The sequence below is a fragment of the Chamaea fasciata genome, unplaced genomic scaffold, assembly GCF_029207755.1.
Source record: "Chamaea fasciata isolate MVZ Bird 193981 ecotype frontalis unplaced genomic scaffold, bChaFas1.0.hap1 SCAF_12, whole genome shotgun sequence".
NCBI classification, from domain to species: domain Eukaryota; kingdom Metazoa; phylum Chordata; class Aves; order Passeriformes; family Sylviidae; genus Chamaea; species Chamaea fasciata.
The window spans coordinates 15,676,099-15,703,779 of NW_027094097.1; the positions used below are offsets into that span (position 1 = coordinate 15,676,099).

A 27,681-nucleotide genomic window follows, 5' to 3' on the forward strand; every position below is an offset into this window, starting at 1 on the left:
GGCCCGGCCCTTCCCGGCGGCCCCCGCGCGGCGCCATCTTCAGTCCTGGCAGCGCCGTGCGCGCTCCCGCTCCCAAGATGGCGGCCCCGCCCTCAGCGGGCGCTTCCGGCCGCGCTCTGGGAACGGCGGAGCCGCCGCCGCCCGCCGCGGGCCCGGCCCGCCGCCTCTGAGGGAGCGGCACCGACGGACATGGTGCTGCTGCTACGGATGGGGCTTCTCCGCGGCCGCTACGCCTTCTGGCGGCCGCCCGCCGCCGCCTGGGCCCGGCCCCGCGGCTCTGCCCTCGGCGGCGTTCGCGGCCTGCAGGTAACGGGGCCTCACCGGGCACTGCGGGTACCGGGAGAGGAGAAGAACGGCGGAGAGGGGCGTTCGGGCTGCTCGGGAGGGACCAACCTGTGGTTGTGCCATCCCGGAAGTCCATCGTGTCAGCGCTGTTGGGAGACACCGTGGAAATCATGGAATGATTTGGGTGGGAGGGGACCTTAAAGCTTATTTTATTCTAATCTCCTGCCATGGGCAAGGGACACCTTTCACTAGCCCAGGGTGCTCCAAGCCCCGTCCAACCTGGCTTTGGACACTTCCAGGGATCCATGGGCAGCCACAGCTGCTCTGGGCACCCTGTGCCAGGGCCTGCTCACCCTAACAGGGAACAATTCCTGCCAATATCCCATCTAACCCTGCCCTCTGGCAGTGGGAAGCCATTCCCTGTGTCCTGTCCCTCCATCCCTTGTCCCAAGTCCCTCTCCAGCTCTCTTGGAGCCCTTTTAGGCACTGAAAGGTCACAGTTGGGTCACCCCGAAACTTCTCCAGGCTGTGCAATCCCAATTCTCCCAGCCTTTTCTTGTACAACAGGTGCTCCATGCCTCTCATCAACTCTGTAGCCTCCTCTGGGTTTAGGACTTTTTCGGTGCTGTAAGTAGGAGGTGGAGGGAGAGCAATGAGAGATGCTGTTTCATGCCAGGTTTTTCTGGGCTCAGTTTAAATTTAAACTGCTCTGATCTTAGGCCATCACAAGCTGGAAGAAAGAGGAGAACCAGGAAAAATGAGTGAGAGCTTTCAGCCTGCTCAGTGTCCCTGGCTGGTTTGGAAACTAGAGCCTGAGCAGTGCAGGGAAGCCAGGGAATGACACTGGAGAAGGGTCCCCACCTGTGTTCAATGAGACAATTCATAAGTGGTAGTTTAGATGTTGTGAAATTGCACTAAAGTGTGAATATCCACTGCAGGATTCCTGCTGAGTTACCTCAGGGGCAGGGCTGCGTTGCTCCTGTGCAGGAGGGTTAAAAGTCCTTCAAATTTCCTTTAAAAAAAATGTGGTGTTTTTTTTTGGGTGGGGTTTTTTTTTTTTTTTTTTTTTTTTTTTTTTTGGTTAAAAAACTTCCTTTTCCTAAGGTAGGGAATCTCTACATTCTGAGAACTGATTTCCAGCATGCCTTTAGAGCAAAAAAACAGACACAGGGAGGAAAAAGATGAAGTATTAAGTGTTTGAACGCGAGTTGTCTATTTCTACTTGTGCTTTCTTTGCTCTGGATTATAAACATTTCCAAAGTACCCAACCAGGAATCCCATCCAGGGCTCCCAGCTGCTGTCCTGACACTCACCCCCAGTGTTTCCCTGTTCAGGAATGTGAGTCTCAGGGAGGCACACAAAACTTGAGCAGTCACGGTGCTTTTTCAGTCTTGTTTCTCTTTCTCTCCTTGTTCAGAGCCTCGTGGCACCAGCACTTCCCTTTCCACGTCGAGGTCTTGGTGGAGTCCTGACGAAACAGCACGTAATCCGGGATCCAGTCAGGCTTTGGAATCTCCTGGGTGAGTCATGAGGGGCAGGAAAGGAAAAGGTCTGATTTTATAAGAGAATTGACCTTTCCCCTGCGTTCCTGAAAGTGCAGCAGAGGTGTTCTGTTCCTGGATTTGGGAGGTGGGGGTGTTTGCAGGGATCCAGGAATCAGCAGTGATACCTTTCCATGAGGAGCTCAGGGGATTAAAGAAGTTCTGGTGTTGTTAGACTTTGAGTTTGTGGGGTTTTTTTTGCTTTTATTGGAGTATCCCCTAGCATTCCTGAGAAACCTGATTTAGTTCCATTGCCTGTATTTCCTTTAAGGAGCATTTCCAGTCCCGAGTGTGGGGCTGTTCCTGACTGCCCACAGCAGTGCTAGCCATGGCTGTGCCTTGGGAACTGTGTCTGTATTTCAATACTAAAGAAATTTCTCCAAGTTATTTCCCTTGTGCTGTTGAAACAATCTCTGCCCTCTGTTTGCCTGCAGGTAGCACCTCCTGGTTTGCCACATCCAGCTCTCAGGGGAGCAGCCAGAAGAATGGAGGGTTCAAGAAGAAATCTCCCCAGGAGGAGGATGGTATGTGTGTGCCAAAAATCCTGGGATTTACTGAAGTGCAGGGAGGAAGATCCACCTTTGTGCTTCCCTGTGCTTGTAACTTCCCCCTGGACAGGCCTGGGGCTAAGACCAAGTTTGAAGGATTATTTTGGTTTAGATGATGAACTGGAAGATAAAAGACAGATCATAGAAATCCTGGAGTGACTTGGGTTGGCAGGACCTTAAAGCCCATCCAGTGCCATCCCTGCCATGGCAGGGACACATTCCACTGTCCCAGGCTGCTCCAAGCCCTGTCCAGCCTGGACTTGGACACTTCCAGGGGTCCAGGGGCAGCCACAGCTGCTCTGGGCACCCTGTGCCTGGGCCTGCCCACCCTCACAGGGAAGGATTTGCCCCTTATATCTAATCAGGGGGTGAAAGATCATGACAGTGACTCTTTCTGGGCCACGTTGCTTCTTGTGCAAATCTCTCCATTGCTGTTTGCCTCTTTAGGAAGGGGGACAGTGATATTACCTGGGTTTTGGTTGGGAGGTTTTGTGGTAGAGCATTTTGATTTAATAAACCTGCGTGAACTAAACCCAGTCGTTTAAGCTGGATTTGGTTTGTTTTTGTTTTTTTTTTTCTTACATTTCATTTACTTTCAGTGTGGATGTATCCCTATTTCTAGTGAATCACAGAACTCAGACATAAATTCCTTAAAGATCTCTCAGCTGTGTTATTATTTTTCTTGGTTTTTCTTTTTTAAATCAGTCTTTCTAGATACTGGTTTTTTTCCATGTCTTATTCTCCTAAGCCCCAGGCATGTAAAGATTTTTTTGAAAATGAGCTTTATCTCCCTAAAAACCTGTTGATCACAGAGTGGCTTGGGTTGGAAGGGACCATAAAATCATCCAACCCCCTGCCATGCCTCCACAACTTTGTACTGCAAGTTGGGGGGCACTGAATGTCATTACAGACTGTAATATAATTTTACAATTTATTTTCCAAACCTTTCCCTGGGTTTCACCAAATGGTGTGAGCTCTTGGCTTTTGTTTTGTTGTGCTTAATAATTGAATCTTCTCGGACTTTTTGCTTTTGAAGTCAGAGGTCAGCTGCTGCTGACAGCCTGGCTGGTGTCACTGCAGTGTCCCTAGGGCCAGAGCAATGGCTTTTCCCAGTTAAATCCTTGATGATTTAACTGGGGTGAATTGTTCAGGGGGGTGTGAATGCAGGTATCAGAGTCCTCGGGAAGGAAGTTGGAGTGTGGAGTTGGTGTGCCAGGCCAGGGGATGGCTGAGCACAGCCCCTGGAAGTGCTGTAACTGTTCAAATCAGTAACCAGCAGCACGCTGTGTTCCATGGCCTCTCCTCCTGTGATTAATGGACAGCCTGGCTCTGGAAGGGGGGATGCTGCCCCGTGTCTCCAGGGGAACACTTGTCTCTGCTGTAATTATTACAAAGAACTCTTCGAACTGTCACCGCAGCCCTTGCAAAGATTTTAATCAGAGAGTTCACGTTTGGGGTTAATGGCAAATCATTGCTTGGTGCAGGCTGGTGGAGACTCAAAAGCTGGAAGTATTCCCACAGCTGCTGCTTGCAAGTGTCACATCCAGTGCCTGGGCCTCGTTTCCTGAGTGCTGTGGGGTGGCTGGTAGTGCAGGGTGGATGTTGTGCTGCGCAGGCAGTCACGCTTTACCGCGGCTGAGAAATAAAACGGGTTTGTCCTTAATTAAACGCAGACTAGGGGAAAGCTTGGTGCTGCCTTGCAGCTTTCTAGAAATGGGGTTCTCTCCTGAAATTATTCAGCTGCAGGTTAAAGGTCCGAGAACGATCTAATTCCTGGAAATGGAAGAAGTTGTGTCAGGATGTCTCATGGGCAGCTTTCCCCTGGGTGATGCTTTTGTGATCACACCCCTAGTTGTGTGTGTTTGGAGCAGGTTATGGGCCTCCACTCAGTGTGGAATGTAATAGAGGAAAGTGCTCTAGCAGGAGTTGACTCTGACACCTCCAAGGAACTTGCCCAGCCATAGATGGGCTTTTCCTGTCAGGATTCACTTTCCTCAAGCAGTTTCTTTTCTCTGTAAAATCTTTTTATTTAGAACCTGCTCAGCTTTTCAGGATGTGGCGCAGACTAAGCCTTCTATCATGTATTTTAATTTTCCTTAATGAGACTGTAGTGGATGTCATCCTGCAGCCTTGGGATGAATTCCTGAGTCCTAACAAAGCTGGATGCAGCAGATAACACTTGGTGAGGGGATGGCAGCAGAGAACAAAGCGGATGGGCTGGACGTGGAGCCTGAGCTTGTCACGGCCCCTTGAAATGATGACTTCTCTGCTGAACTGCATTGTTTCTATTTAGGAACAAACCTTTCCTGTTCAGCGTGGAGCAGAGCTTGGAAGCAGTGAAAAATGAGGCTGTGCCTCTGAAGGACAGAGGACTTTTTTTAGCAGCTGCCTGGGTCATATGTTTGTCCCTGGGTTTTGTTGCAGTGTGCGTAGGGCCTAATTGGTGACCGGTGATAAATGCTGGTGTCAGGACATTTGTTATGAATTTGCAAATAAATCAAATCTGGGCTGCAGCACTGGTGCATTAGAGCCCAGTGGCACAGAATGAATTTATTTCTGGGTGTAGAAGGGTATTTATCTGTGCTGTGGTGCTGTTGCTGTTAAATTGTATATCAAGAGCAAGTGTTAAATTATATATTGGGAACACTCACATGTGACTGGAAAGAGGAGGAGATATTTGTTGTCATTTGAACAACTCAAACACTGGCCAGCAGCTGACATTGAACTGTGCTGTGACAGTCCTTTACAGCCCACAGAATTGTAAATTTACCTGTGCAGTGCAAAAAGAAAAAGTGTTGTGAGCCTGGAAGAATATTTGATGGCAAATAGTTGAAGTAAAACATCCTTTTTCCACGTGTCATTGCCTCGGCATGGCTGTAGTACAATAAAAGTGTGGGAAAGCACATCCAGCATAGGAATCCCTCCTGGATACAGATCCTTAATGTGGGCAAGTTATCAAACCCTCTGAAACATGAGGTGAGTTGTATGGAAGAAAATCCAGGGAATTTGGTTAAGGCAGATGGATTTGCAGTGTATTTGTGTTCTCTGCTACATCCCATTCTCTGCAAATGCAGGTATTTACAGAGGTAGTGGAAGCATTGCTGGAGCTGTGGTGCAGGTGCCAGGAGATCAGAGCTCACCTGGAAACAATAATGTGCTATGGGATTTACCAGGGACACTGGGATTACTCCTAATATTTTCTCCTGTGGAACCTTGTTGTATAAAGTGGGTTATAGTCATTCTGCAGTTTGATTTTTAGCAGTAAGGGTCCTGTGGCTTTATTTGACCTCTGTCCATATGGGGCCAAGCGAGAGGGTGTCTCAGTTTAGCCTAGAAAGATATTTGGGGGGATTTTAGTGGGTTTGGTGCACTAGGACCATGGGAAGCCCAGTCCTTCAGGGGAAACCAAAGATGCAGCACAACCCCCTCCCCCCCCCCAAAAAAAAAAAAAGTGCCATTGTGTTCATCTTTGTCATTTAATTATCCTTTCTTTGGGTCAGAAAACTCCACAATTGCACACTAATCCTCTTTCCTCTGGTGTGTTTTTCCCTGAAGAGGAAGAGAAACGCAGGAGAAGGGAAAATCAGATGCACCTGGAGCGTTTGCGGGCGCTGCTGATCCTCACCTTCGTCGTGCTGATGCTTCGCTTCATGATCAGCGAGAACAGGGAGGGCACCAACATCTCCTGGAACTACTTTGTGAATGAGATGCTGGCCAAGGGGGAGGTGCAGAGGATCGAAGTGGTGCCTGAGAGTGACATTGTGGAGATTTATCTGCACCCGGGTGGAACTCCACATGGGCAAGTTGTGAGTGACTCCCTACAGCTGTGAATGAGCTTAGTTAACAGTGCTGAAAGTGACTGAGTTTTTACTGGTCAGTAAAACTCCAGCTGGTAAATTTGTTTTAGTTCTTTTCTTTCTTGTGTTTGAAGTTCAGGGGGCTTCAAGCATTGGAAACTAAGACATCCAGTTTGAATTGTAAAAATAATTAATAATGTCCTGGGGGAAAAAAAAATCTTTTGTATGTCTAAAGAGCTGGAGAAGCTCAGTTTTCTTCTATCAGCACAGTCTGATATGAGAGAAGGTGTCCAGGAGTTTTTAAACTCTTATGACTGACTTTTGTTTCAAGAGTTTTCTCCTGTTTGGATTTCAGTCATGAATGTTCTGTCAAACTCCATCAGCCTTTTTTCCTAAGACCAGATGGTTCCTAAATTCACTCGGAGCCCTGGCGTCAGTCATCTGCTTCCAAATTCATTGAGGCAGGATTAAAGGGTGTAGCATGAGGCTAATTTTTACCTGACCTGTCCATGCTGTGCCCCTCTGCTCCTTGCAGATATTGATACATAATAAATAACATTTCCATGCTGCTGTGGCTTGCCTGTCCCCAGAACGTGACCCTGCTGTACACCATGCGCGTGGCAAACATCGACAAATTTGAAGAGAAGCTCAGAGCTGTGGAGGACGAGCTGAATATTGATGAGAAAGACAGAATCCCCATTTCCTACAAACACCCTGGCTTTTATGGAAAGTATGATATAAATTTGTCCTTAATGTTGCTCTAGTAGTGGTGACAGCGTCCTTTGCTTGGGAAAAAGTGACTTTCTGCTAAATGTTACAGAAAAGTGGGCTTGGATTTGGAGCACTGAATGAATGTTTCTGAAAGATAAGGTGCTTTAGATGTACATTAATGTTTGAGAAGTGAGGGTCCTAAGAATTCTGTAATTGCAACAGGCCAGAGTGTTTCAGGTCAGGGTCACTGAGTTCTTGTTCAGCTGAGCACTTTTTGTCCTCATAATCAACTATCCAAGTGCAGAGTGTGATAGAAATCTTGGCAACAAGTGATGTTACAGCCTGGGCTTTGGAGAAGGCTGGGGATGCACTAAGCCTTCCTTCCTCATTATAATGCTACAATTTTCCCACTGGAGATTGCCACTGTGTGTAATTCCTCCTCCTAGACACCTTGCAAAAATGTGAAGTTTGTCTATGGGTGGATACCTGGGCTGGATTTCATCCTCTCATCAGCATTTGGATGTTTTTAATATGTAGTTGAATATACAAAGATAAGCTTTTTTAACTAATCATGCAGTATGAGACCTTCAGTTCAAATTCAGAACTTGCCAATTTTTTGAGACTTATGTGTAACAGGAAGAGAGGACTGAACAGACAATCAGCCCCCAATGCAAGCTGTTTCCCCTGCTCCTCCAAAGAGATTTTAAACAATTTTTTAAGAGCTGTGATGGGGTGTTAAGTCTCTCAGAAGACCTGATGAATGATGGAGGGATTTGGTCTCAGTGTGGGGTTTGAGCTTGTGAGGTGCAGAGCCTTTGCAGAAGCTTGGGCTCAGCTCGCACCACGCTGTGGGTGCTCAGTGTGTTTCAGAATTAATCCTGTTTGCAGTGCAGGCAAACTGAAGGTGACTTTCAGGTTTCACTATTGCCTTTGCATCTCTCACTGAGCAGAAACAAATGCAGCTGGGTATAGAGCTCCTGCTGGTCCCTTGCTTCAGTAAATCATCCCTCTGTGAGAGGTGGAATATACATTTCTGGTGTAAAGATAAGTACAAAAGTGTGGTGAGGCCGGATGGTTTCTCAGGCATGTGGAGCAGAGCAGGGGCCCACCAATCTCAGCCTGTCATCTGGCATAGGATCATTTTTCCTACTCTTGAGAGCATCCTTTGTTTAGAGCTCACAGGGTATTTGTCCTCAGCGTGTTTGTCCTGTAAGTGTGTTAGACCTGGAGTGTCATCTCAGCTCCCCATCTCCCTTCTAATGCAATGGGTGTTCCTAAGGATCCAGAAAACTGACACTGTTGGTGCTGGAGCACTTTTTTCTGGCATAAAGGTCTCCTGAGAGATTTGACTAAGGAGGATCAAGCAGTCTCTTAATGGGAGACCCACACCAGGATTTCTGCCAGGATTAGGAGAGTTGGAAGTCCTGTTGTTACCAGACACTGTCCTCTGCAGTGAGCTCCCTTTGGATGCACTGCCAGCCCCAGCAGATTCTGCTCCGGGTGTGATCTGAGGGCCTGGAGGTCCTGCTTGTTTTAGAAGCAGAAATGCCTCTGAAGTGGATGGTTGGGTCGAATTTCTTCCACAGCTGTAGGCAATGTTTGCCAGTGTCCTCTGTTTAACTTCTTAGGTTATGTAATGGTTGGGGTTTGGGGTTTTATGTATCTGTATAAAAATCTGTGAAAGTTCCATTTTCTTAATCACATCTGCTTGCTTGCTCTGTAGCCTAAATGTCCTTTGAAAGTAGCCATGGTGGGTAATACTGACCAGGTTGTGGCTGAATGCTGCAGTTTGTACTTGTCTTTGTCCTTTCAGTGATGTCCTTTCCCTGATAGTGACACTGGTGGCCGTGTCCATGCTGTGGAGCATCTTCCGCCTCTTCAGGGTGGCGAGCAGGGCCGGAGGCTTCAACGCCTTTGTGAGTAGCCTGGGTTGGAGGATGTTTTGCAGCCTGTGGGGATCCTTGGCTTCTGCTGGGTTATCTCCTCCCCTTTTCCCAGCAAAGTCAGTGCAGGATGAGGATGAACTGGTGCCAAGGACTCTCCAGTCTTGCCACACCTTGCATCCTGTGCTGATCATCTCCCTGGCTGGTACCTTAACTGGCCTTAGCAGAGGTCCCTTCCCTTCCCAGTGGCAGGAAGGGCTGAGCTCAGGGAATTTCAGTCCAGTTCGCTGTTTTCAAAGCTTGCTAATGAGCTGCAGCTGCAGATGGTGTTTTTCACTGGGCCCTGCCAACATGCCTCCCATACAGCCAGAAGTAGGAATTGCTGCTTTCTGCAAAATGAGTTCTCAATTTATAAAATATGTTCAGATTCTGGAGTTCATTATGTGTTGGCCTGTTCTGCTCCTGCCGCATGCCTCGCTTGCAACACCAGGCAAACGTCCTCCTCCTCCCCTCTCCCACCCTGGCCTGGATCAGCTGATGAAACTGTAGGAATCAGCCCGCGGTGCTCTGTCCCTGACCGCAGGGTCTGGGGATGAAAACACACTGAATTCAGTTCCTTGTTGGATTTCCCACTCAGTCTCCTCCGCAGTTCTCTCTTGGCTTTGAGATTCTCTTTGAACAAAAGGATGCAGCTGCTCAGAGAAAAAGAATATTTTAAAGAAGTGTTGAGTAATGAGGCCTTGAGGACTAGATTGTGTCCTTGCTTAAGTGGGGACAGCCAGGCCCTGAGTTTAACTCTTCCTTTGGATGTTTCTGAGGCCTCAGAAGCCATAAACTTTCTTCTGAAAGAACAAAACCTCCTGAGTAGCTGCTTTGAGTAGAACATACTAAGCAGTTATGAGTGGGATGTTTAACTGAATTCTTGTTTTGACTCTTGTTGGGGCTTCACATGCATCAGGAGATGGGAACGTGGTGGCTGTTCAGTTTGAGAACCTGTAGTTTTGGCCTGGGGTGTTTCCAGCAGAAACCAGCAGCAGCATCAGAGACTGTGCAAAGTGTCTGGGCTTTCACAAGTATTGGCAATTATTTACCAGTAACAGTTACTTGCCATCAACACGTATTCCTCAGAACTATGACTGTCCCATGTGTATTAAGAATCAGAGGATTTAGAAATCAGGGAGGAGAACTCAAATCAGGTTTTGGACATCTGTGTGGTTTTAATACTCATCCTTTCCTGGTCTACATGGAGTTTGGATTGTGTTGGGACTATTACTGCAAGTTTATTTTGTCTCTTCCCAACATGTGGATAAATAAAGTTTGAGTCAACCATCCATCAGGGAACTTTGTCCTGAACAAAACCCATGAAACACCAGGGCTTTGGGTGGGGACTTTAGTGGTGTTTGGTAGGGACAGCTGGGCTGCCTTTCCAGACTGTTGCCTTGTCCAAAGTTGGTTGGTCCTTGTGCTGCCTTCCACAGAACCAGCTGAAGATGGCTCGTTTCACCATTGTGGATGGGAAATCTGGAAAAGGGATTGGCTTCAAGGATGTAGCAGGAATGCATGAGGCAAAAATGGAAGTCAAGGAATTTGTGGACTATTTAAAGGTATGTAAAAGTAGAACAAAACAAATGTTTGCTGCCCACCTTCTGGGATAGAGGGGTGACCTGGGGAGGGAGTGTGCTGTGCTCTTCATCCTTCATGGTTCTGGGCAGCCTCTGTTGAAGGAAGCTCTGTATGTCCCGTTCCACAATGCAGATGGAGCTGCTCCCTTTGGCTGCTCAGAGTTGCCCAGGCTGAAAACATTCTTGGGAAGCTCTGGGAAGCCCCAGTGTGGTGCAGGTGCTTGGTGTGAGCTGTGGCTCTGACCGAGCTGCGTTGTCCTTGCAGAATCCTGATCGCTACCTCCAGCTCGGGGCCAAAGTGCCCAAGGGTGCCTTGTTGCTGGGCCCACCAGGCTGTGGGAAGACTTTGCTGGCCAAAGCCGTGGCTACAGAGGCCCAGGTGCCGTTTTTGGCCATGGCAGGCTCTGAGTTCGTGGAGGTGATTGGAGGTGAGGTGCTCTGAGGAACGGGGGGAGCTCTCTTTGTCTGTTGTGGAGTTGGAGGGGGCTGGCCGAGCTTCCTGCAAAGAGCCGGGCTTGGCATGGGGAGGATGAGTTGGATACTTAGACTGAAGATATAAAAGGTTTTCAGTGATGCAGTTCCTTAATTATGTAGTATCTGAAGTGCATTTCTGTTTGCTGCATTCTGATAGAGTGCAGCTGTGGTCCTTCACCTGCAAGCATCCTCTCTGGCTTCCCTGTACCTATTATTAAAGCCCTTGATTGAGGCTTCCTTCCTTGTATGGAAATACAGATGGGGAAAGTAGGGCCTCTCTGTGCCTTGGGATTTCCATCCTTCTCCTTTTCTTCCTTCCTCACACATCTCTTGAGACCCGACAAGGGTCAATATGCAGGAAAATGTTGAATGTTTCTGCCCTGAGCTGTGGGGAGAACAGGAGGCCATGTTGGGAACTGGGAGAAAAGCTCCTCTTGCAGCAGCTGTAGGACTCCCTGCAGGTTTAGGAGCCCAGTTAAACCCAGCTCCAGGACACACTGAGCCTAAGGACTAAACACGAGTTCTGGGGCTATTTCTTTGTGCCCAATGTGGAGAAAGGGACTGTCATATTCAGAGGGTTTATCTGGTGCCAGGTGCCTCATTGAGGGCCAGTAATGCTGCTCTCTGGCTTTGCTGACAGTTTCAGCTGCCGAGTTCACGTTTCCCCCTTTCCCTGCAGGCCTGGGAGCCGCCCGTGTGCGGAGCCTGTTCCGGGAGGCGCAGGCCCGCGCTCCCTGCATCGTCTACATCGATGAGATCGATGCCGTGGGCAAGAAGCGCTCCACCAACGTGTCTGGCTTTGCCAACGCTGAAGAGGAGCAGACCTTAAACCAGCTGCTGGTGGAAATGGATGGTCAGTGTTTCTCCCTGCCCTTATCTCCTCAGAGGTCCAGCTGTTCGTCTTTGTCCTGCTTGGACCTGCCTGGCCTGTCCAGTGGTCTCTTGCTGAAGTCTGAGCCCATGTACCCCATCACTAGTCCCCAAATCTAGTAAACTTTAGCCCCTTGGAGTTTCAGTCCACCTGGCCTTTAGGTGTTGTTGGATACTTGTATCCAGTCTGAGACAGGCAGTGGTTTAAAGCCTGTCAGAGTTTAGAGTTCAGCTGTCCTAAAGGGACAGAAGTGATGTAATATATCAATTCTCTTGTCCATAGCCTTATGTTTGTGTTGTCTGCTTGACCACAGGCCCTCTGAGATGAGGGAGATAAACTTAGCAAACAAGTCCTGGTTTGAGGCCACACTTGTGTTTGGTTTCTGGCTGTTGTGCACCTGGAATTGGCCCTTTGCTCAGACACTTTCACACAAAGAATGATCCTTTGGCAGTCCTTAGTCCTGTCTCTGTCCAAGCCTGCAGCTCTGATCCAACCTGCAATATTTTTGTTGCTAAATCTTACTATTGCAGGGTCAAGAAGAACCAGCTACCTGCCCATCAGGGAGAGTTTGTTTCACTTTTCCCTTCACTGTAACTGTGACTCATAGTTTGACTGCCATGTTGTCTCATCACACTCTTCATATGAAAAATGCCATTGTGCACCAAAAGCATCCCCAGACCCGGGTTCCAACTGCTGGCTCTGCACTGAGTGTTTCCAGTGAAGTAGATGATCCTGACAGGAAAGGCCAGTGGTAACACAGCTCAGCACTCCTGGCTTGGGTGGGTCCTTTTCTCCCCTGACAGTTGTAGGGTGAGCTGGCCTCTGAATTAAATGGAAGCCTGCATGTCTGTTCAGGAATATGTAGTCAGTACATTCCCCATCTCTGTCCTAAAAATGAAAATGTCTGATTTCCATCAGTCTGTAAAAATTAGGTGTGGTTTTCAGAGTGTTTTCCTGGTGAGTCTCAGTGCAGAAATGAGGGTTCAGCTCAACTGGAAAGTGAGTTTAGAAGGTAAATATTATCCTCAGTATGTACTTTATAGTCCCTTGTTTGCAGTGTGCTGCCTGGTTTATTTTTAAATCTATATTATCTCATTCTTTATTCGTGTCTCACACAGATCATGTACAGAGTCCTTCATTTTGCTCAGTGCTTTATCAAACACACACTAAAAAAAACAGTCCAAGGAGTTGTCAGTGTCAAACAGGAGACAGCTGGCAAGGATGTCAGCCTGGTGCTGGGAACATGGGATCAGCAGGCATCCTGGCACGTGTCACTGGAGTATTACCTAAGAGAGTGTGTCACCCAAAACAACACTGATGTGCCGCGTGCAGCACAGCAAAACAGTTCCCAGGTTGATGGTGAATAACCTGTTTAGGAGGGGAACAGTTCTGCTCCAGGAGTGGTGGGTGTTTGTAAGGAAGCCTTGAGATGGAAGGTTGAAAGCTCTGGTTGAGCTTAAATTGAGGGCTGATGGCAAGACAACAGCATAGACCTGAGCTGGATGTTAATTGGAGAAAAAGCATCATGCACAAAAGCAGATCAGTGAGTCATCACTGATCGTTGGATTTCTGTGATTGAATGAGATTCCTTGGAGGGGAGAGGGAGGAAAGGAGGATCAGAGTTGTGCAGGCTGCAGAGGGGTGAGGGCACCATGAGCTGCATGGGGTGAGTACAGGCTGGGGCTCATTCACATCGGTGTGAACATTTTGGAGAAATCAGAGGGCTCTTCCCTCAGCAGCCTCGGGTTCCTTCCCTCTGACAATTTGCTGTGAGCTGGGGAAGCACCAGGACGTGGTGGGAGCAGGGGAGGCGCCGGAGGGAGCCTCTCTACAAAAGCTGTTTGTGAGAGAGGAGTGAGTGACGCACAAACCCCGGCTCTGTCGGAGCAGGTGCCTGCTTTGAATAGTGAATCTTCCCTCTCAAACTACAGACAAGCGGAAGACGAATGTGACCCAAATCTCTCCTCTGTTCTGGATGCTTTGAGAGGAGCCTTGGCGGTCCCTGGGCTGAACTGGGCTTTGTGAATGGAAATGCAGGATGGCTTTTGGTAGCAGCTCCTCACCGGGAGCCTTCAGACAAGTCCCGAGCTGTGCCATGTGCAGCCCTGAGGCTTCCATTAGGAAAGGCCCCCATTTCAGTGCCACTGCTCCCATAAGATGTCCAAAGGCTTTTGGAGGGTGACTAAGTGTCAACGCTGCAGGTGAGATCCCCACCAAGCAGTGTGTTGCTCACTGGGGAGCAGGGCACTTGCAGATTTTTCCCTTTCCTTTCTGGAGTGGCTCGTGACCCTTGCAGGAACTCTTTTCTTCAGGCTGCATTTTCAGAGCTGTCTCTCATTTGTTGACATGATGAGGTGTTTTTGTAGCCTGTTCCTTTGGCTGATCTTTGCCTGTGACATGCCAGGTGGTGTTGCATTAAGCAAGTGGGGCAGAAGCTGATGCGAGGAGGATGCTCTCAGTGCTTCTGGTTTTCTATTTGTTCTAATAGTCAGACCTATTTTAAGAGAGTCTTCCCAGCTGCACGGCAGATAATGCACTGTGCCATCTAATCCTGCCATTCCTGGAGTGCCTGCCAGTCTCTGCTTGTTTATCCCACTCCAGAGTGCAGTGTGATACACGCCTGAAGGATGCTCGGCTTCATCTTCTCCGGCAGCTTATTTAGGCAGGAGCCTGCAGAGAGGGAGCACCAGGTCTGCTGCAGCACAGGCTGGCACAGCCAGTCCCCTGCCTCACCTGGAACCTTGATCTGTGCTGAGCTCTTGCACGCTGACACATTTGGCAGCTCTTCTGCTGGAGCTGAGAGCTGAAACTGGCCCAGCTTACGTGCACGGAGCCGCCTCTCCACAGCGTGGGACTTGGCAGAGGGAAGCACATGGGACTGGAGTGTCCTTTGCCTGGGAAGGCTGCTGTGTGCCAGGGCTGGGGAGTGTGCTGGAAGCAGGTGACTCATGCCCAGGGGCCTGCAGGCACCTGGAGGAATGCAATAAATAACCGTGTGGGGCAGTGATTCAAAGGGAACTCTGGCTCCCCACCCAGGCAGCAGAAAGTCTGCCTCTCTTTGCCCTCCTGCAGCTGCCAGTGCCCTGCCTTCCCTTCCCCAGGAAATCCTGTCTGATGCCTCCATTGGGGCTGCTCTCAGGCAGACTGTAAATCCCAATGCTCCCTTCACCTTAAAGACCTGAGACACAACCTGCTCGGACTGGCTTGGCCGAATTCTGTGCTGATAATCATGCAAAGCTCTTGGGTTGTGTTTTGTGTCTGGTGTGGGTTCTGCAGGGCTGGTCTGTGCAGGGCCCTGCACGGTGCCTGTAAGAGATGAGTGAGGAGGCAAAGAACAGCTCATGGCCCTTGTTGGCCCTTGTTGGGTGGCAAAGCTGTCCTCTCTCTGCACTGACCTCAGCAGCTCAGAGGAAAGCCTGTCCCTCCCCTGGTGGCCTGCCTGTGACTGAAGGCTGAAAGTAAATAAAAACTGAAAAGGCTTTCCATGGAAATTTGTGGAAAAGGCTGTTTCAGCTAGGAAATGCTGCTTGTACAATCTGGAGGTAAAGGCTCAGGAATTGACTTATCCTGGGGGTGAGAAGGCGTCTGTGAACTCACCAAAACAGAGATTCTGTTCTGGGATCTAGTTGGAGCAGTTTCCAAGTGTGGCAGTAGGAAGGAGAAAAATAAGTCTTAAGCCAAGACTTACTAAGTAAATGAAAAGGGGATTTCAGAGTATCCATGATAACCAGGGACTGGCCTGGGTGACCTGGGAGGTTCCTTCCTGGCTTTGCTCCAAGTTGCAGGTGCCACTCAGCCTCAGCAGCCCCAAAGGGTGCTGTGAACACCCTCTGGCTTTGTGTAAAGCTGTGTACTTCAGCCCCCTGTGTGCCTGCAGTGCAGTCTGAGGTGGGGAAAACCTCTTCCTCTGGTCTTGTTCTTGGCAGGAATGGGGACCACGGATCACGTCATAGTGCTGGCTTCCACCAACCGCGCTGACGTCCTGGACAACGCTCTGATGAGACCTGGGAGGCTGGACAGGCACATCTTTATTGATCTCCCAACACTCCAGGTATGTTCCACCAGCTCCCTTGTCCCTCCTGAGACTGAGGTGTCCCAGTCCCTGCTGGTCTCACTGGTCTGGCAAGGTGGAGCTTGGAGGACATGCAGATGTTGAGCCTCTTGTGTGCGTTTGTTCTTGTTTCTCTGCTCTGAATCAAAGATTTGTGGTGCTAATGCAGTGGCTGGTTCCTCTGAAGTGACAGCTCACTGGTCAGCAGGTCTCTGCTCTAATAGAGCCTTGGCAGTGAGTTCTTCTATGAGGTTCCCTTTGCCCTGCAGATGCAGAGCTATGTTTGTATCTTCTCTTCAGGAAATTGGGAAGCACCTAATTCGCAATTGGCCGGTGTGAGAGCTTAAATTGTCATGTGCCTTAAAATCCTGTAGGTTTATTGCCCTCCCTATCCTTGTAAGGCTCCTCATTTTCCTTTAGGCAGCCTGTTAAGTGACTTTCTCCTTCTGAATGCTTTTTAAATCCATTTACAAGAGTCTTCCATGTCCGCTGTGTTGACATTTGTAGCAGAGTTCTGGGAATAGGCTCAGCTGCAGTGAGGATCTGTGTGCTGTGCCAGCACAGGCTCTTCCTCTCCCATCTGTGCTTCACTGTCCTCCGCAGAGTTTTCAGTGAAAATACCTTAAATGCCTGATAGAATCTGGCCCCGGAAGCATGAACTGTGCAGCTGCCCTGAAGAAGGAAGGGGAAAAACCCTGGCAACTGAGCCCATTGTTTGAGTCAGGATCTCCTGGACCAGCTGAATGAGTCACTGGTGGCTGCTTGCCAGCGGCTTCTCACCCCCACCTCCATCTGGGAAATGGGCGCCGGCTGAGGAGCTGCTGGATGGGCTTTGCAGTTTGTGGTTTGTGCAGGAGCAGGTCGAGGCAGTCAGAGCTCCTTCCTGCGAGAGCTTTTATGGTGAGCGAGAAGTTAAGGCAGATCAGAGTGAGAGTGAGGAGGGGAGCATGGCCCTGAGAGAGAAAGCTGTGACTCAGGGAGATGCATCGTGCATCTGTTGGGAATTTGAGAGCTGTGTGTTTATCAGGGCTGCTGAGAGCTCTGGAACGCTGCAAGGAGAGCCCTGCCCTCTGCTGGCACTGTCTCTGTCCCCTCTGCTGGCATTGTCAGTGTCCCCTCTGCCGGCAGTGCCACCACCCTGCTCCCTGCCATGGACAGCAGGGCCGCGTTGTGACCCCTGACTGGGCTCAGGTGCTGGGTGTTCTTTACAGGAGAGAAAGGAGATCTTTGAGCATCACCTGAAGGGCCTCAAGCTGATCCAGGACGGCAGTTTCTACTCGCAGCATCTGGCAGAGCTGACCCCAGGATTCAGTGGTATGATGTGTCCTTGGGCTGCTCCTGCTGCATTCAGGCTGGAGCTCCTGCCTGCTGGGGGTCTAACAGGGACTTCTGGGCAAAAAAGGGCTTTTTTCTCCATTTCTGTGGGAAATAGAAAAAATTTGTGGGAACCTGACCAGTTCCCTGGTGAGCTCTGCTGAGCAGTTATTCATTACTGTTTTCAGTCTTTTGGAATTTGTTGGACTAGCTGGGTGGGGAGGTAGGGAAAACATACTTTTACACTGCCCAGGTGCCTAATTCCTGAGGGAAGGAAACAGTCATGCTCCTCTCAAAGCTGTTGAGGATGAGGTGCTGCACTTCAGAGAAGAGATTGTTAAATTGATTTGTGTTACCAGGAAAGCGATGGAAGGAACGTGTAGGAATTATTTTGCTGAGCAGAGTAGAAATTGGACAGCTCTGCCTGGCTCCTGCATCAAGCCTGCTTCCAGGGTGGGTCCCTGGGAGCTTGAAACAGTGCTGAGCAAGGGGCTCCAGAGTTCCTGTTTATGTGGAGTTCCTGGAATATCCTTTCTGGGTTTCCCCTCTCCCAGGCCCCAGCATGCTGCCTCTCCGTGACTGCTCTCGGCAGCCCCCCGCCACCATCACCCACCCACACAAACTGGGAACAGATGTTCCTTCTCTCCGAGGCTGAGCAGAGCAGCAGCCTGTGCCAACCCACTGCCCACACCATCCCTGTCCCTGGGAGCCAGCCTTGGCCTCAGCCTGCTCCTGGATTGCTGAGCTCTGTGTGGTATCAGCATTCCCTGCCAAAGCAGTTGTATTATTCAAATCCAACATCAACACCCTGAGCTGGGGTTGCTCTCTGTTCCCAAGGAACAAAAAGCACAGACTGTTTGACTTCCTTAGGTCCTTGTCCAGATTTGTTTGTGCCCATTCCTCCTCTGAGTTCTCTGTCCTGTTCAGACCCAGTGTAACTTGTGTGAACTCGTGTCTGCAGGAGCTGACATAGCAAATATCTGCAATGAAGCTGCTCTTCACGCTGCCAGGGAAGGGCACAAATCCATTGATACCTCCAACTTCGAGTATGCTGTGGAAAGAGTCATCGCAGGTGAGAGATGCAGCCATTCCGTGGAATTATGGGCTGATTTGGGGTGGGACGGACCTTATAAAGCACACCCAGTCCCACCCCTGCCCTGGGCAGGGACACATTCCACTGTCCCAGGCTGTTCCAAGCCCTGTCCAACCTGGCCTTGGATACTGCCAGGGATCCAGGGGCAGCCACAGCTTCTCTGGGCACCTTGTGCCAGTGCAGCAGCATTCCTTAATGTTGCCTCAGAGGTCTGTTCTGCTCAGGTGAGGGTGTTACATCCCAGAAAGACAGATGGGTCCAGACTGTGATCTAGCCTGAAGGTCTTCAGTGTCAGTCACAGAAAGTTCTCTGAAAAAGACTCCAAATGGCTTCATCTTCCTGAATCTTCAGGAGTCTGAACCCATAGCTCAGGGAAAATGGCCACTGTCAAAATAATAAAGAGGAGAATTTGAATCTGTGGGGCTTTTTCAGTTTAGAAGGTTGGGGGCTTTGTGGTTTGGTTGATTTTTTTTAAAAACAAGAAATGTCACAACATCTCTGAACTTTTCTTGCTGCTCTGGACACCTGCTACATAAACATCAATAGCAAATAGTCTCTGCATCCTCACCAGCAAGAAATTGGAGATTTTTCTTTCTGCCCTCCAAGCCCAGGCTTTGATGAATTGGCAGAATAAACTGCAAGACAGTAGAGCACTGTTCTCCCTCTGAGAACATCCTGTGGCCTTTCCCTGCCGCTTGTGCCATTGCCAGGAGAGGAACCTCTGGAGATTTCCCTGTAGCAGTGTATTGTAGGGAGGGGAAAAGAGTTCCCAGAACTCTTGACTTCACCTGAGGGATTTGAATCTGGTGGGTTTTGGGCTGAGCTGCCCTGGAGCCAAGCTGTGGATTTTGTAATCAGACACTGAAGTACTTCCAGGCTCTGTTGCCAGCGGGAGCCCAGGCTCACAGGCTGGCACTCTGTGCCTTTTTAGTGGAACTTGTGGAACAGGATGTTTGTACTGGGTCAGTTACTTCCTGATCCTGGAATTAAGTCCTGAGTGTTTGCTTTATTAGAAAATGCTTAGAGAATTCCTCATTTAAAAGAAGATGTTTGAGAAAATTCCTCACAGCTTCACCTGTTGCAGAGAAACAAAACCCTTGGAGTGCTTTGGTTAAAAACCATGAATCCCAAACTGTACTCAGGCACTCTCAAGAGTGGACAGTGAGACAACTAGTTGTAAGACAGAAATTCTTATCAGCTGCAGCAAAGATGACAATGCTGGGCTGGTCTGGGTGGGAAGGGACTTTAAAGTCTATATTCCAGCCCCATCCCAGTGTGCTCCAAGCCCCATCCAATCTGGCCTTGGACACTTCCAGGGATGGGGCAGCCACAGCTTCTGTAGGCAACCCCTGCCAGGGCCTCCCCACCCTCACAGGGAAGATGGTTTTTTTCCTGATATTCCAACTAAACCTCCTCTTTTTCAGTTTGAAGCCATTCCCCCTCATCCTGGTACCACATGCTCTTGTAAAGATGTGCTCTGCTTTCCCATCTGCAGGAGCACAAGCACCAGACTTGTAGGGACTCACTTGACCTTTCTTTCTGAGTCTTGCCTTAGTTCCCCAGACTGGGAAGATAAAGCGAAAAGCAAGGAAGGCTGGAGGGGCTGGCAGCAGCAGGGATCTCTGGGATCCATGTGGTGGGGCATTGCAGGACATGAGCTTTGGCAGTTAGAGCTGCCTGGCCTCACTCAGGCTCTGGTGTGTGTAGGAGGCCACGGAGTCTTTTTGTTGCTTAATCAGATTCTCTCATATTAGCAGGACTGGCTATTTTTTTTGTAGACAGATTCTAAAAGACCCCAAACAACCCCCCAGGCCCCTATATTAAATGTCCCCTTTCCATGTCATAGGAATGCTTCTGGGTTTCACAATCCAGAGGGCATTTCAGTTCCTATAAAAACTTTTCTTGAAAGAAAGAAGATATTACTGTGCTTTCCATTAGGAGCTTCTGGTTTTAATAAGAGTGGGGTGGAATCAAAAGGGAGCTCTGCAAGTCCAGAGGCCCTGTCAGCCTTAAAGCTTTGTGTTGCTGTAAGGGAGGAGCAAGAACTTCTCTCTGTGGTAGTTCCCATTGTGTTTTTAGTTTGGGAACAGAAAGCAGTCAGTCAGGTCTCCTGGGAGTGAGAGAATAAACCTGCTGAGCACACAGAGGCTTTTAGGGTTTGGCTTTAGAAGATGGAGCCTATTTTCTTGGTGGGGTTTGTGTAAGGCCAGCAGAGATGCACCAGAGTTCTTTCCTGGGTGGCTTGTGTCATGAATGTCATAACTACAGGCTTTCAGGGGACTTCTATGCCTGGCGAATTATATAGGAAAAGAAATAATCTTGGTGGGCACACTCTGTGCTGTTGTGAACAGCACAGTTCCTCCCTCAGTGACAGGGATTTTTTTAGTGTCTGTATATATATATATATATATGCACACACATACATTTATATAGAATAGATGCATCTTCCTGTGGAAATAGCCATAGAGGGCCATGCTCACACACTGCTGAGGGCAGGGTAAGGGACTGACTGATGAAAATCAAGGCAATTGCAATTAATCTGCTGTTCCATCGTGCCTGGCAGGGCACAGCAGTTTCCAGGGTCCCTGAGCAGTAATTTTACAAGATCTGCCATACTAATTTTGTTGTTTCCTTGTTTAATAAAATCCTTGACTTTGTTTAAAAATTCATGTTTAATAGAATGTTGTTTTCCAAGATGTGAAGCAAGCTTGGTGCAGTATTGGTTCTGACTGGCTGCTCTCCCCTCTGCTGCTCTGGGCTCTGTGTGGGGACTCTGGCCTGCAAATCCTGGGACCTTTTTGCATCCAACATTCTCAGCTGTAACGAGTGCCTGACACACTGTGTGTTATGTACTTATTTTTCCTATGTGTTAGAAGTTTTACTTCCATTCACCTTTTTTTTTTTTAAGTCCTTTTTGGACTTGCTCTGCCGAGTTGGAAAATAGGTACTTTCGAAAATCACCTTTCTGGAGGGAGGGTTAAATGTGACTTATGGCTTCATTTGCTGGTTCTCAGGAGCCTGGGGAATAAGCTCATATGGAGCATGCCATGTGTAATCAGAGACATTTCCAGGCTCTGGAGAAGGATTTCTGTATCTACTCCTGGACTTTAGCTGATTTGAACACTCTTAATGCACAGTTTTCTCAGCTGGGACCTTGTATATATGATTCAACATCTCTCTTGTTCTGCCTAAGGGACTGAAAAAAGCAAAATGAGTGTGAGGCTCTAGCCAGTCTCATTTTGGATTCTGTTGTTTGGGGGTTTTCTGTGTTGTTTTCAAATTTTTTTCACAAGAAAACCAAAAACACAAGAGTAAGCTGCCTTTTTACTGACCCAATGCTGGGAACAAGGTTCCTGAGCTGTGATCAAATCAAATATCAAATTATTTGTCTAATGATGAAGTCCATTATAAGGAGAAGAGGGAAGGTTTTCTGCCAGGGTTTTCAAGCAATCCCAGGCATGGATTGCTTTCCACCTCAGGGCCAGGGAGCACCTTTTCCAAACATTTTAGTTAAAGGGGTTTTGCTGCCTCCCCCTCTCCAGAGTGCAGCACAAACAGTTCAACCACAGGCTCTGTGCTGGGCTGCACCAGGTTATGCCCCACTGGTTACACCTGTTGATAAACTTACCAAGCCCTGGTCTGTGTTCCTGCAGGCACAGCCAAAAGAAGTAAGATCCTGTCACCAGAGGAGAGGAAGGTGGTGGCATTCCATGAATCCGGGCACGCGCTGGTCGGGTGGCTGCTGGAGCACACCGAGGCCGTCATGAAGGTACCTCCACTGCCAGGGAGGGGAGACCCAAGGGCTTCCCTGATTGCTTTGTGGTACTTAGCTCTGTGAGCCTGTGGCTGTGCTACTGCAGCAAAATACAGGGGAAATACAGAACCACAGAATCATTTTACTTGGAAAGGACCTTTGAGGTTGTCGAGTCCAACTACTCAGCACTGCCAAGCCCACCACTAAACTAGGAGAGGTTCAGGCTCAATATCAGAAAGAAATTCTTCACTGAAAGGTTGGTTAGGCATTGGAACAGGTTCTCCAGGGCGGTGGTGGAGTCAGAATCCCTGGAAATGTTCAAAAACAAGTGGACGTGGCACTTCACAGTATGGTTCAGTGGGCTGGTCGGATTTGGTCGAAGGTTGGACTTGATGGTCTTTGAGGACATTTCCAACCTTAATATTTCTGTGATTATATAAACCATGTCCCTAATTTATGCTGTGGAGAAATCCATTATTAGGCTCCATTGATGATAGTGCTGGTGCAAAGCTGATTAACCAGCTATAGGAGAAGCCTTGCAATTAAAAACTAGAAGCAACTGAGTCTCCTGGTGCTGCTGCTCAGTCATGCATTTCCAGGCTGCTCCGTGTGTGCACACATCCAAATGTGATCCCTTTCCCAGCACGTTGCAGCCGGCAAAGCCACTGCAGGAATTGCTCTGATACTGATGAAAGGATGTGTTTTCCAGACTGGGAGGTTGTCTGCCCGAAGCCCTTCTCTGCAGGGAAAGGCCTCTCTGGCACCCGGGGATGTGATCCGTGCACATCTCCTCCAAAAGCCGGGTCACTGGGGGGAGGTGGGGAGTGAAATGACAAGGGTGACAGCTCCTTGGCCCCTTACCAGCGGCACATTCACTCTGAATGACCCATTGTGTGAGCAGAACTGGTGTTAATTACTCTCCTTTAGTTCGTGGGGAAAATGGCTGTTATTTTTCTGAGAGCTCCTGTCTTTCTCCAGGTAGTCTCAGGGATTCTGGAGTAGAATCAGTGATCTCTGTGTGGCCTATGCACTCCAAAGTAACTCCTAAATTTCAGGGTTTCCGTGACTTGCTGTTAAGGATAATTTCCTGAGCAGGAAGTCTGTTTGTGAGTGAAGGCAGAGCCCTCAGTGCAGGAATGAGGACATGCTGCCGTTCCTTGGCCATATCTCTGTAGGCCAACCTGTCCATGGCAATGGGCAAACTTCACTGGGAATGCAGAGGCCTCTTCCTGCCCTCCCTGTGCTGCTGTAGGGAGAGCTGTGCAGTTCTCTGAGCTGAGGGAGCTGCCCTGTGTTGCAGGTGTCCATAGCCCCTCGGACAAACGCGGCGCTGGGATTCGCACAGATCCTGCCCCGGGAGCAGTACCTGTTCACCAAGGAGCAGCTGCTGGAGAGGATGTGCATGGCCCTGGGGGGAAGAGTGGCCGAGGCCATCACCTTTAACAAGGTCACCACAGGTGAGGAGCCAGAGTCTGGCATGGGCAGGTGGAGGTCCAAGGGGATCTGAGCAAGGGACGGAGGTTTCCTGTGCTGGCAAGAGGAAATTTCACATGGTGTGTTCTGATACTTGTAGGCATGGAGGTCTTGGGAGTAGCTGTCACTGTGTTGTCTCAAACTTGTCCCAAAACCTAAGGCCACAGTTGCAGTTACTGGTGAGGCTCTTGACAAGATCTCGAACTTTCTTTGCTGTTTCCAACTGGTTAAATCCAAATAGGATCACATAATGATTTGATTTGGAAGGGACCTTAAAGCCTGTCTCGTTTCACCCCTTGCCATGGGTAGAGACACCTTCCACTAGACCAGGTTGCTCTGTGGGCAGTGGCAGGTTAAGACTCAGGTGAGCTGGCCACAGTAGGGGCACTCTGTCACTCCAGGGCCCTGCAGGAAGGTCCCTCAGTGGGTTGTATGTTCACTCCCATGGGCTGCAGTGGGTCCTCTGCTCTTTCCACTGGTAGGACGTGTGTTTGTGCAGGTTGTTCCTGCACTGAGCTGAGAGCTGACCAGCAGTGTGTGTGTCTTTCCTGCCAGGAGCACAGGATGACCTGAAGAAGGTGACCAAGATTGCCTACTCCATGGTGAAGCAGTATGGGATGGTGCCCAGCATCGGGCAGATCTCCTTCCCAGACCCGGAGAGTGCCTCTGGCATCGGTCGGCGCCCCTTCAGCCAGGGCCTGCAGCAAATGATGGACCACGTAAGACCACCCTGGGCTAAGTGTTTCTTTTTGTTCTTTGCTTTCTGCAGTTCACTGAAAAATGACAAGTGGTTTACACTCAAGCAATTTGCATTTTGCTGTTGGCCAGTGTGTGAGGACTTACCTGTTCCATGACTGTCAGGGCTGTGCAGTGAGGCAGCAGGAACAGGCAGAATCCCACCTGGCTGTGAGTTCAGCCCAGTAGCCTGTGCAGTGTAGGGCTGAGATGGCAAGAAATCTGTGTCTTAAAGTCACAGCTGCCCAGTGTAGATGTGTGCACTTCCTAACCAACATGATGGTCAGGCGTCGTTGCTGAAAAATTTGCTGAAATTTGGCTTTGTTGCTGAAAAAACATATTGCTTGAGTTCAAAAGTCGAAAAGCTGGAAACAAAAAAGCTCTGTTTCAGAAGCACCATGGTTGTGCTTCCTTGGGATTTGTTCTGAGCTGCACCTTTAGCTCCTGGACAGCCTTAATCTGCATCACCCATCGAGCTGTGCTAGGGCAAGACTTCACTGCCCCTTATCACCAGCACTCCTTGGGCCTTTTTCCAACCAGTTTATCCATAGTTTCTGTTGATGGGAACCACATTCTGCCTGGCTCAGTTTGCAGATTCCATCCCTCAGTGCTCTCTTTGTTTAGCCACACATTGTGTTTGTTGCCACCTACACCCCAACTCCCTCTTCTTGTTTCTTCAAGGAAGCCAAAATCCTGGTGGCTCAAGCTTACAGGCGCACAGAAAAGCTCTTGCTGGAGAACAGGGACAAGCTGCAAACAGTGAGTTGGATTGTGTGGGGATTTGTTGGTTGGTTTGGGTGTTTATAACTGGTGCTTTTGCTGCTTTCTGTGCTCTGCAGCTCAGCTGTTGCAGTGTTGTCTCTCTCCTAGAAAGTCTTGTAGTGGGAGTGTTGGGAACGAGTGACTGTTTACTGTGTATCCCCCGGATTCAGAGCAGGCACGGGAGGAATGTGTGTGCCTTTCCCAGCAGTGAGTAGTCTGCCTCCTCACACCAGCTGGTGTTTGCAGGGTAGAGGAGGAGGAGTGCTCTGTGGAAATGATCAAAGCTGGAATTTGTGTCCTTCACCTGCATTTCTCTGCTTGCCTCTTGGCAGTGCAATTTTCTGGAGAGCAGACAGTGACTGTTCTTGGGAAGCCAAGCCAGTAATCAGGTGGACAGTGTCTGGTTTTGATGCAGGAATATGGTGCCTGTCACCTTGGCTGATCGGGGCTGGTTCCTGCTTTCTGGTGACTTCAGGCAGTTTTCACCTCCTTAATGACTTACACCAAGGAATCCTTGTTGCAGAGATAGAGCTTTGCCTGCTCCCCTTTGTGTCCTGACAGTCTTGATCCAGCCGCACACCCTGGCACGTCTCCACCTGTGCCAGGAGCTCTGTCCCCAGTGCTGAGCCAAGCTTAGGTTACAGCACCCTCTGTATCTCCTTGACTTCCCTTCAGAATTCCAGTCCGTGACTTCCAAAATGACCAGGAGTCAACTTAATGTTGCCTATTTTGCAAATTAAGCAATTCTTTTCCTTAAATCCTCTTTTTAAACAAACAACAACAACAACCACCCCTTCAGCTACGCAGTGTCAGGCCTCCAGTGCGTGGTAAGGACAGCGCTGGGACACACTGCTGTCCCCAGGACAGGGCCCTGGCAGCTCTGGAGCTGGGATCCTCAGGGGTGTCTCTGCAGGCTCCTCTGTCCTGCTGCTGCCATGTAACAGCAGCCAGATGTTTGCTAAAGGCTCAGCACAGAAAAACTTTAAAGTGCAGCCAAAGTATCTCCAGAGTCAGTGTTTCAGTTGCCAGGCCAGCATGTCACATCTCGTCAGCAGGATCCAGCAGTTCCATGCTGGACAGCCACCTGCTGCTCCAGAGGGGGGGTGCTGCTGCCAGAGGGGCCACGGAATTCCACTCTTCTGGAGAGGAACTTTTGCTGACCTCCAGCTCCTGCCTGCAGGAACAGGCAGCTCTTTGTTAGTGCTGTGTGTGCAGGGAAGGCTCTGGGTCTGCCAGAGGTCTCCATGCTGCTGCTTTGGCTCTTGGGCAGGGTCACAGGTGCAGTGACAGTGGCAGGAGGGACACTTCTCTCATTGTTCCTGGAGCTCTCATTCCAGATCATTCCCAAGAGCTTGCTTTGTTGCCTGCAGTTACACTCTGTATTCCTGGCCAAACCTGCTCTTGCGAATGGTGCTGGAGCCTGGAGAATTTGGTCTTGGCTCCAGGAGCTTCAGGGTCACCCTGTCTGTGGTGGCACAGCTGGGGGCTGCTCCTGGGGGGCTGCAGGTGCTGAGGCCTGAGTTGAGCTGACAGTTCAGACCAGCTCAGAGAAGCAGTTCTCTGCCCTCTCTGGGGGCTCCATCCCTCATTTTGCCTCTTTCCTCTTTTCCAGCTGTCCAATGCCCTCCTGGAGAAGGAAGTGATCAATTACGATGACATTGAAGCGCTGATTGGGCCCCCACCCCACGGGCCCAAGAAGATGATTGCTCCTCAGAGCTGGCTACAGGCAGAGAGGGACAAGCAGGACACCAGGGAGGAGGAAACACCTCCCCAGCCACCAAACCAAGAGGAGGAGGAGGAGCCCCGCCTGAGACCAGTGTGAACCCACTCCCGTGTGGAATGGGAGGGCTCCAGAGGCTTCTTTTGGACACAGACCCTTTGCCTTCTCAGCTCCAGAAACAAAGATGCTGAGCAGGGAATTGTTGTGCTGCTGCTACCCCAAAATTAAGGGATGGTTACGTTGGCTCTTGGAGCTTTATCCTGCAGGAGGGAGAATTCAGGATTTCGGAATTGATTCCTAGCAGGGTAGTGGTGGTTAGGAGTTGGGTAAGTCTGATCTGCTGTGGAAGTTTCTTGTACACAGGAGCAGGGAACATATTCCAGTGGGTGGAAGATGCCATGTAAGCCACTTCTGGCTGTGCTCTGTGCCATGGCAGGAGGGCAGGGCTGTGCCCTCAGCATGGGGACACCCCTGTGGGGCTGAGCTGGGCTGCTGCAGCTCTTGTGTAACCTTTGAACACAACATACAAAGAGCCCTGACTGGAATAAACTGCCCACAATGTGCTGCTGTGTGTGTACAATGTGTCAGGCTCCGGGGGTGTTTTGGCACTCATGAAGCTCATTAGAGCTGTGGAGTGGTACAGGACAAGAGCCTCCTCCCTGGTCAATAATTTATGTCCAGTTTTTACAGCAAGTGTTTGCCAAGCAGAGGTTGAGGCAAAACTGTGCAGAGCTCAGCAGTGGGGCATGGAAACCAGCTATGGAGAGGGTGACTCTGCACACACATGGGAAAACTGTTCTGAACTGCTGGTTCTGAGCTGGAGAAGTGCTAAAGCAGGTGTGTTTGTTGGGAATCCTCACGAAAAGCTGCTTCATCCTCATGGCTGTTGCAAAACAGGCCCTGTTGACAGAGTTGTCTGGTGTTCATCAGGGAAAGCATTAAAGTGGTTGTTGCTGCCTGGAGTGCCCTGGCTGGCTGCATCTTTTAGGAAGGATTATTGTCTGCAGTTACTCCATCAGGACTGTCTGTGACCTGAAAGACCCCAGC

General features: G+C 49.5%; 1 protein-coding gene across 1 annotated transcript; it reads left to right on the forward strand.

Moving 5' to 3' along the window:
* The first annotated feature begins 83 nt into the window (after positions 1-83).
* Positions 84-27,596, forward strand: SPG7 (SPG7 matrix AAA peptidase subunit, paraplegin). Its single transcript, XM_066194774.1, has 17 exons — positions 84-306; positions 1,703-1,805; positions 2,261-2,350; positions 5,930-6,180; positions 6,762-6,901; positions 8,696-8,798; positions 10,244-10,369; positions 10,653-10,815; positions 11,541-11,714; positions 15,659-15,783; positions 16,995-17,097; positions 18,059-18,169; positions 21,844-21,959; positions 23,245-23,401; positions 23,973-24,136; positions 24,834-24,911; positions 26,527-27,596. Exons 1-17 carry the CDS (start codon positions 190-192, stop codon positions 26,734-26,736), a joined length of 2,331 nt encoding a protein of 776 aa, XP_066050871.1. The 5' UTR covers positions 84-189; the 3' UTR covers positions 26,737-27,596.
* Positions 27,597-27,681: the final 85 nt, after the last annotated feature.

Bases quoted from the DNA above. Each gene is read 5' to 3' on its own strand.
- SPG7 (XM_066194774.1), top strand. From the start codon at position 190: ATGGTGCTGCTGCTACGGATGGGGCTTCTCCGCGGCCGCTACGCCTTC. The intron at 11,715-15,658 runs GTCAGTGTTTCT...TGTTCTTGGCAG, and splicing joins GCTGCTGGTGGAAATGGATG to GAATGGGGACCACGGATCAC. The intron at 23,402-23,972 runs GTGAGGAGCCAG...CTTTCCTGCCAG, and splicing joins CTTTAACAAGGTCACCACAG to GAGCACAGGATGACCTGAAG.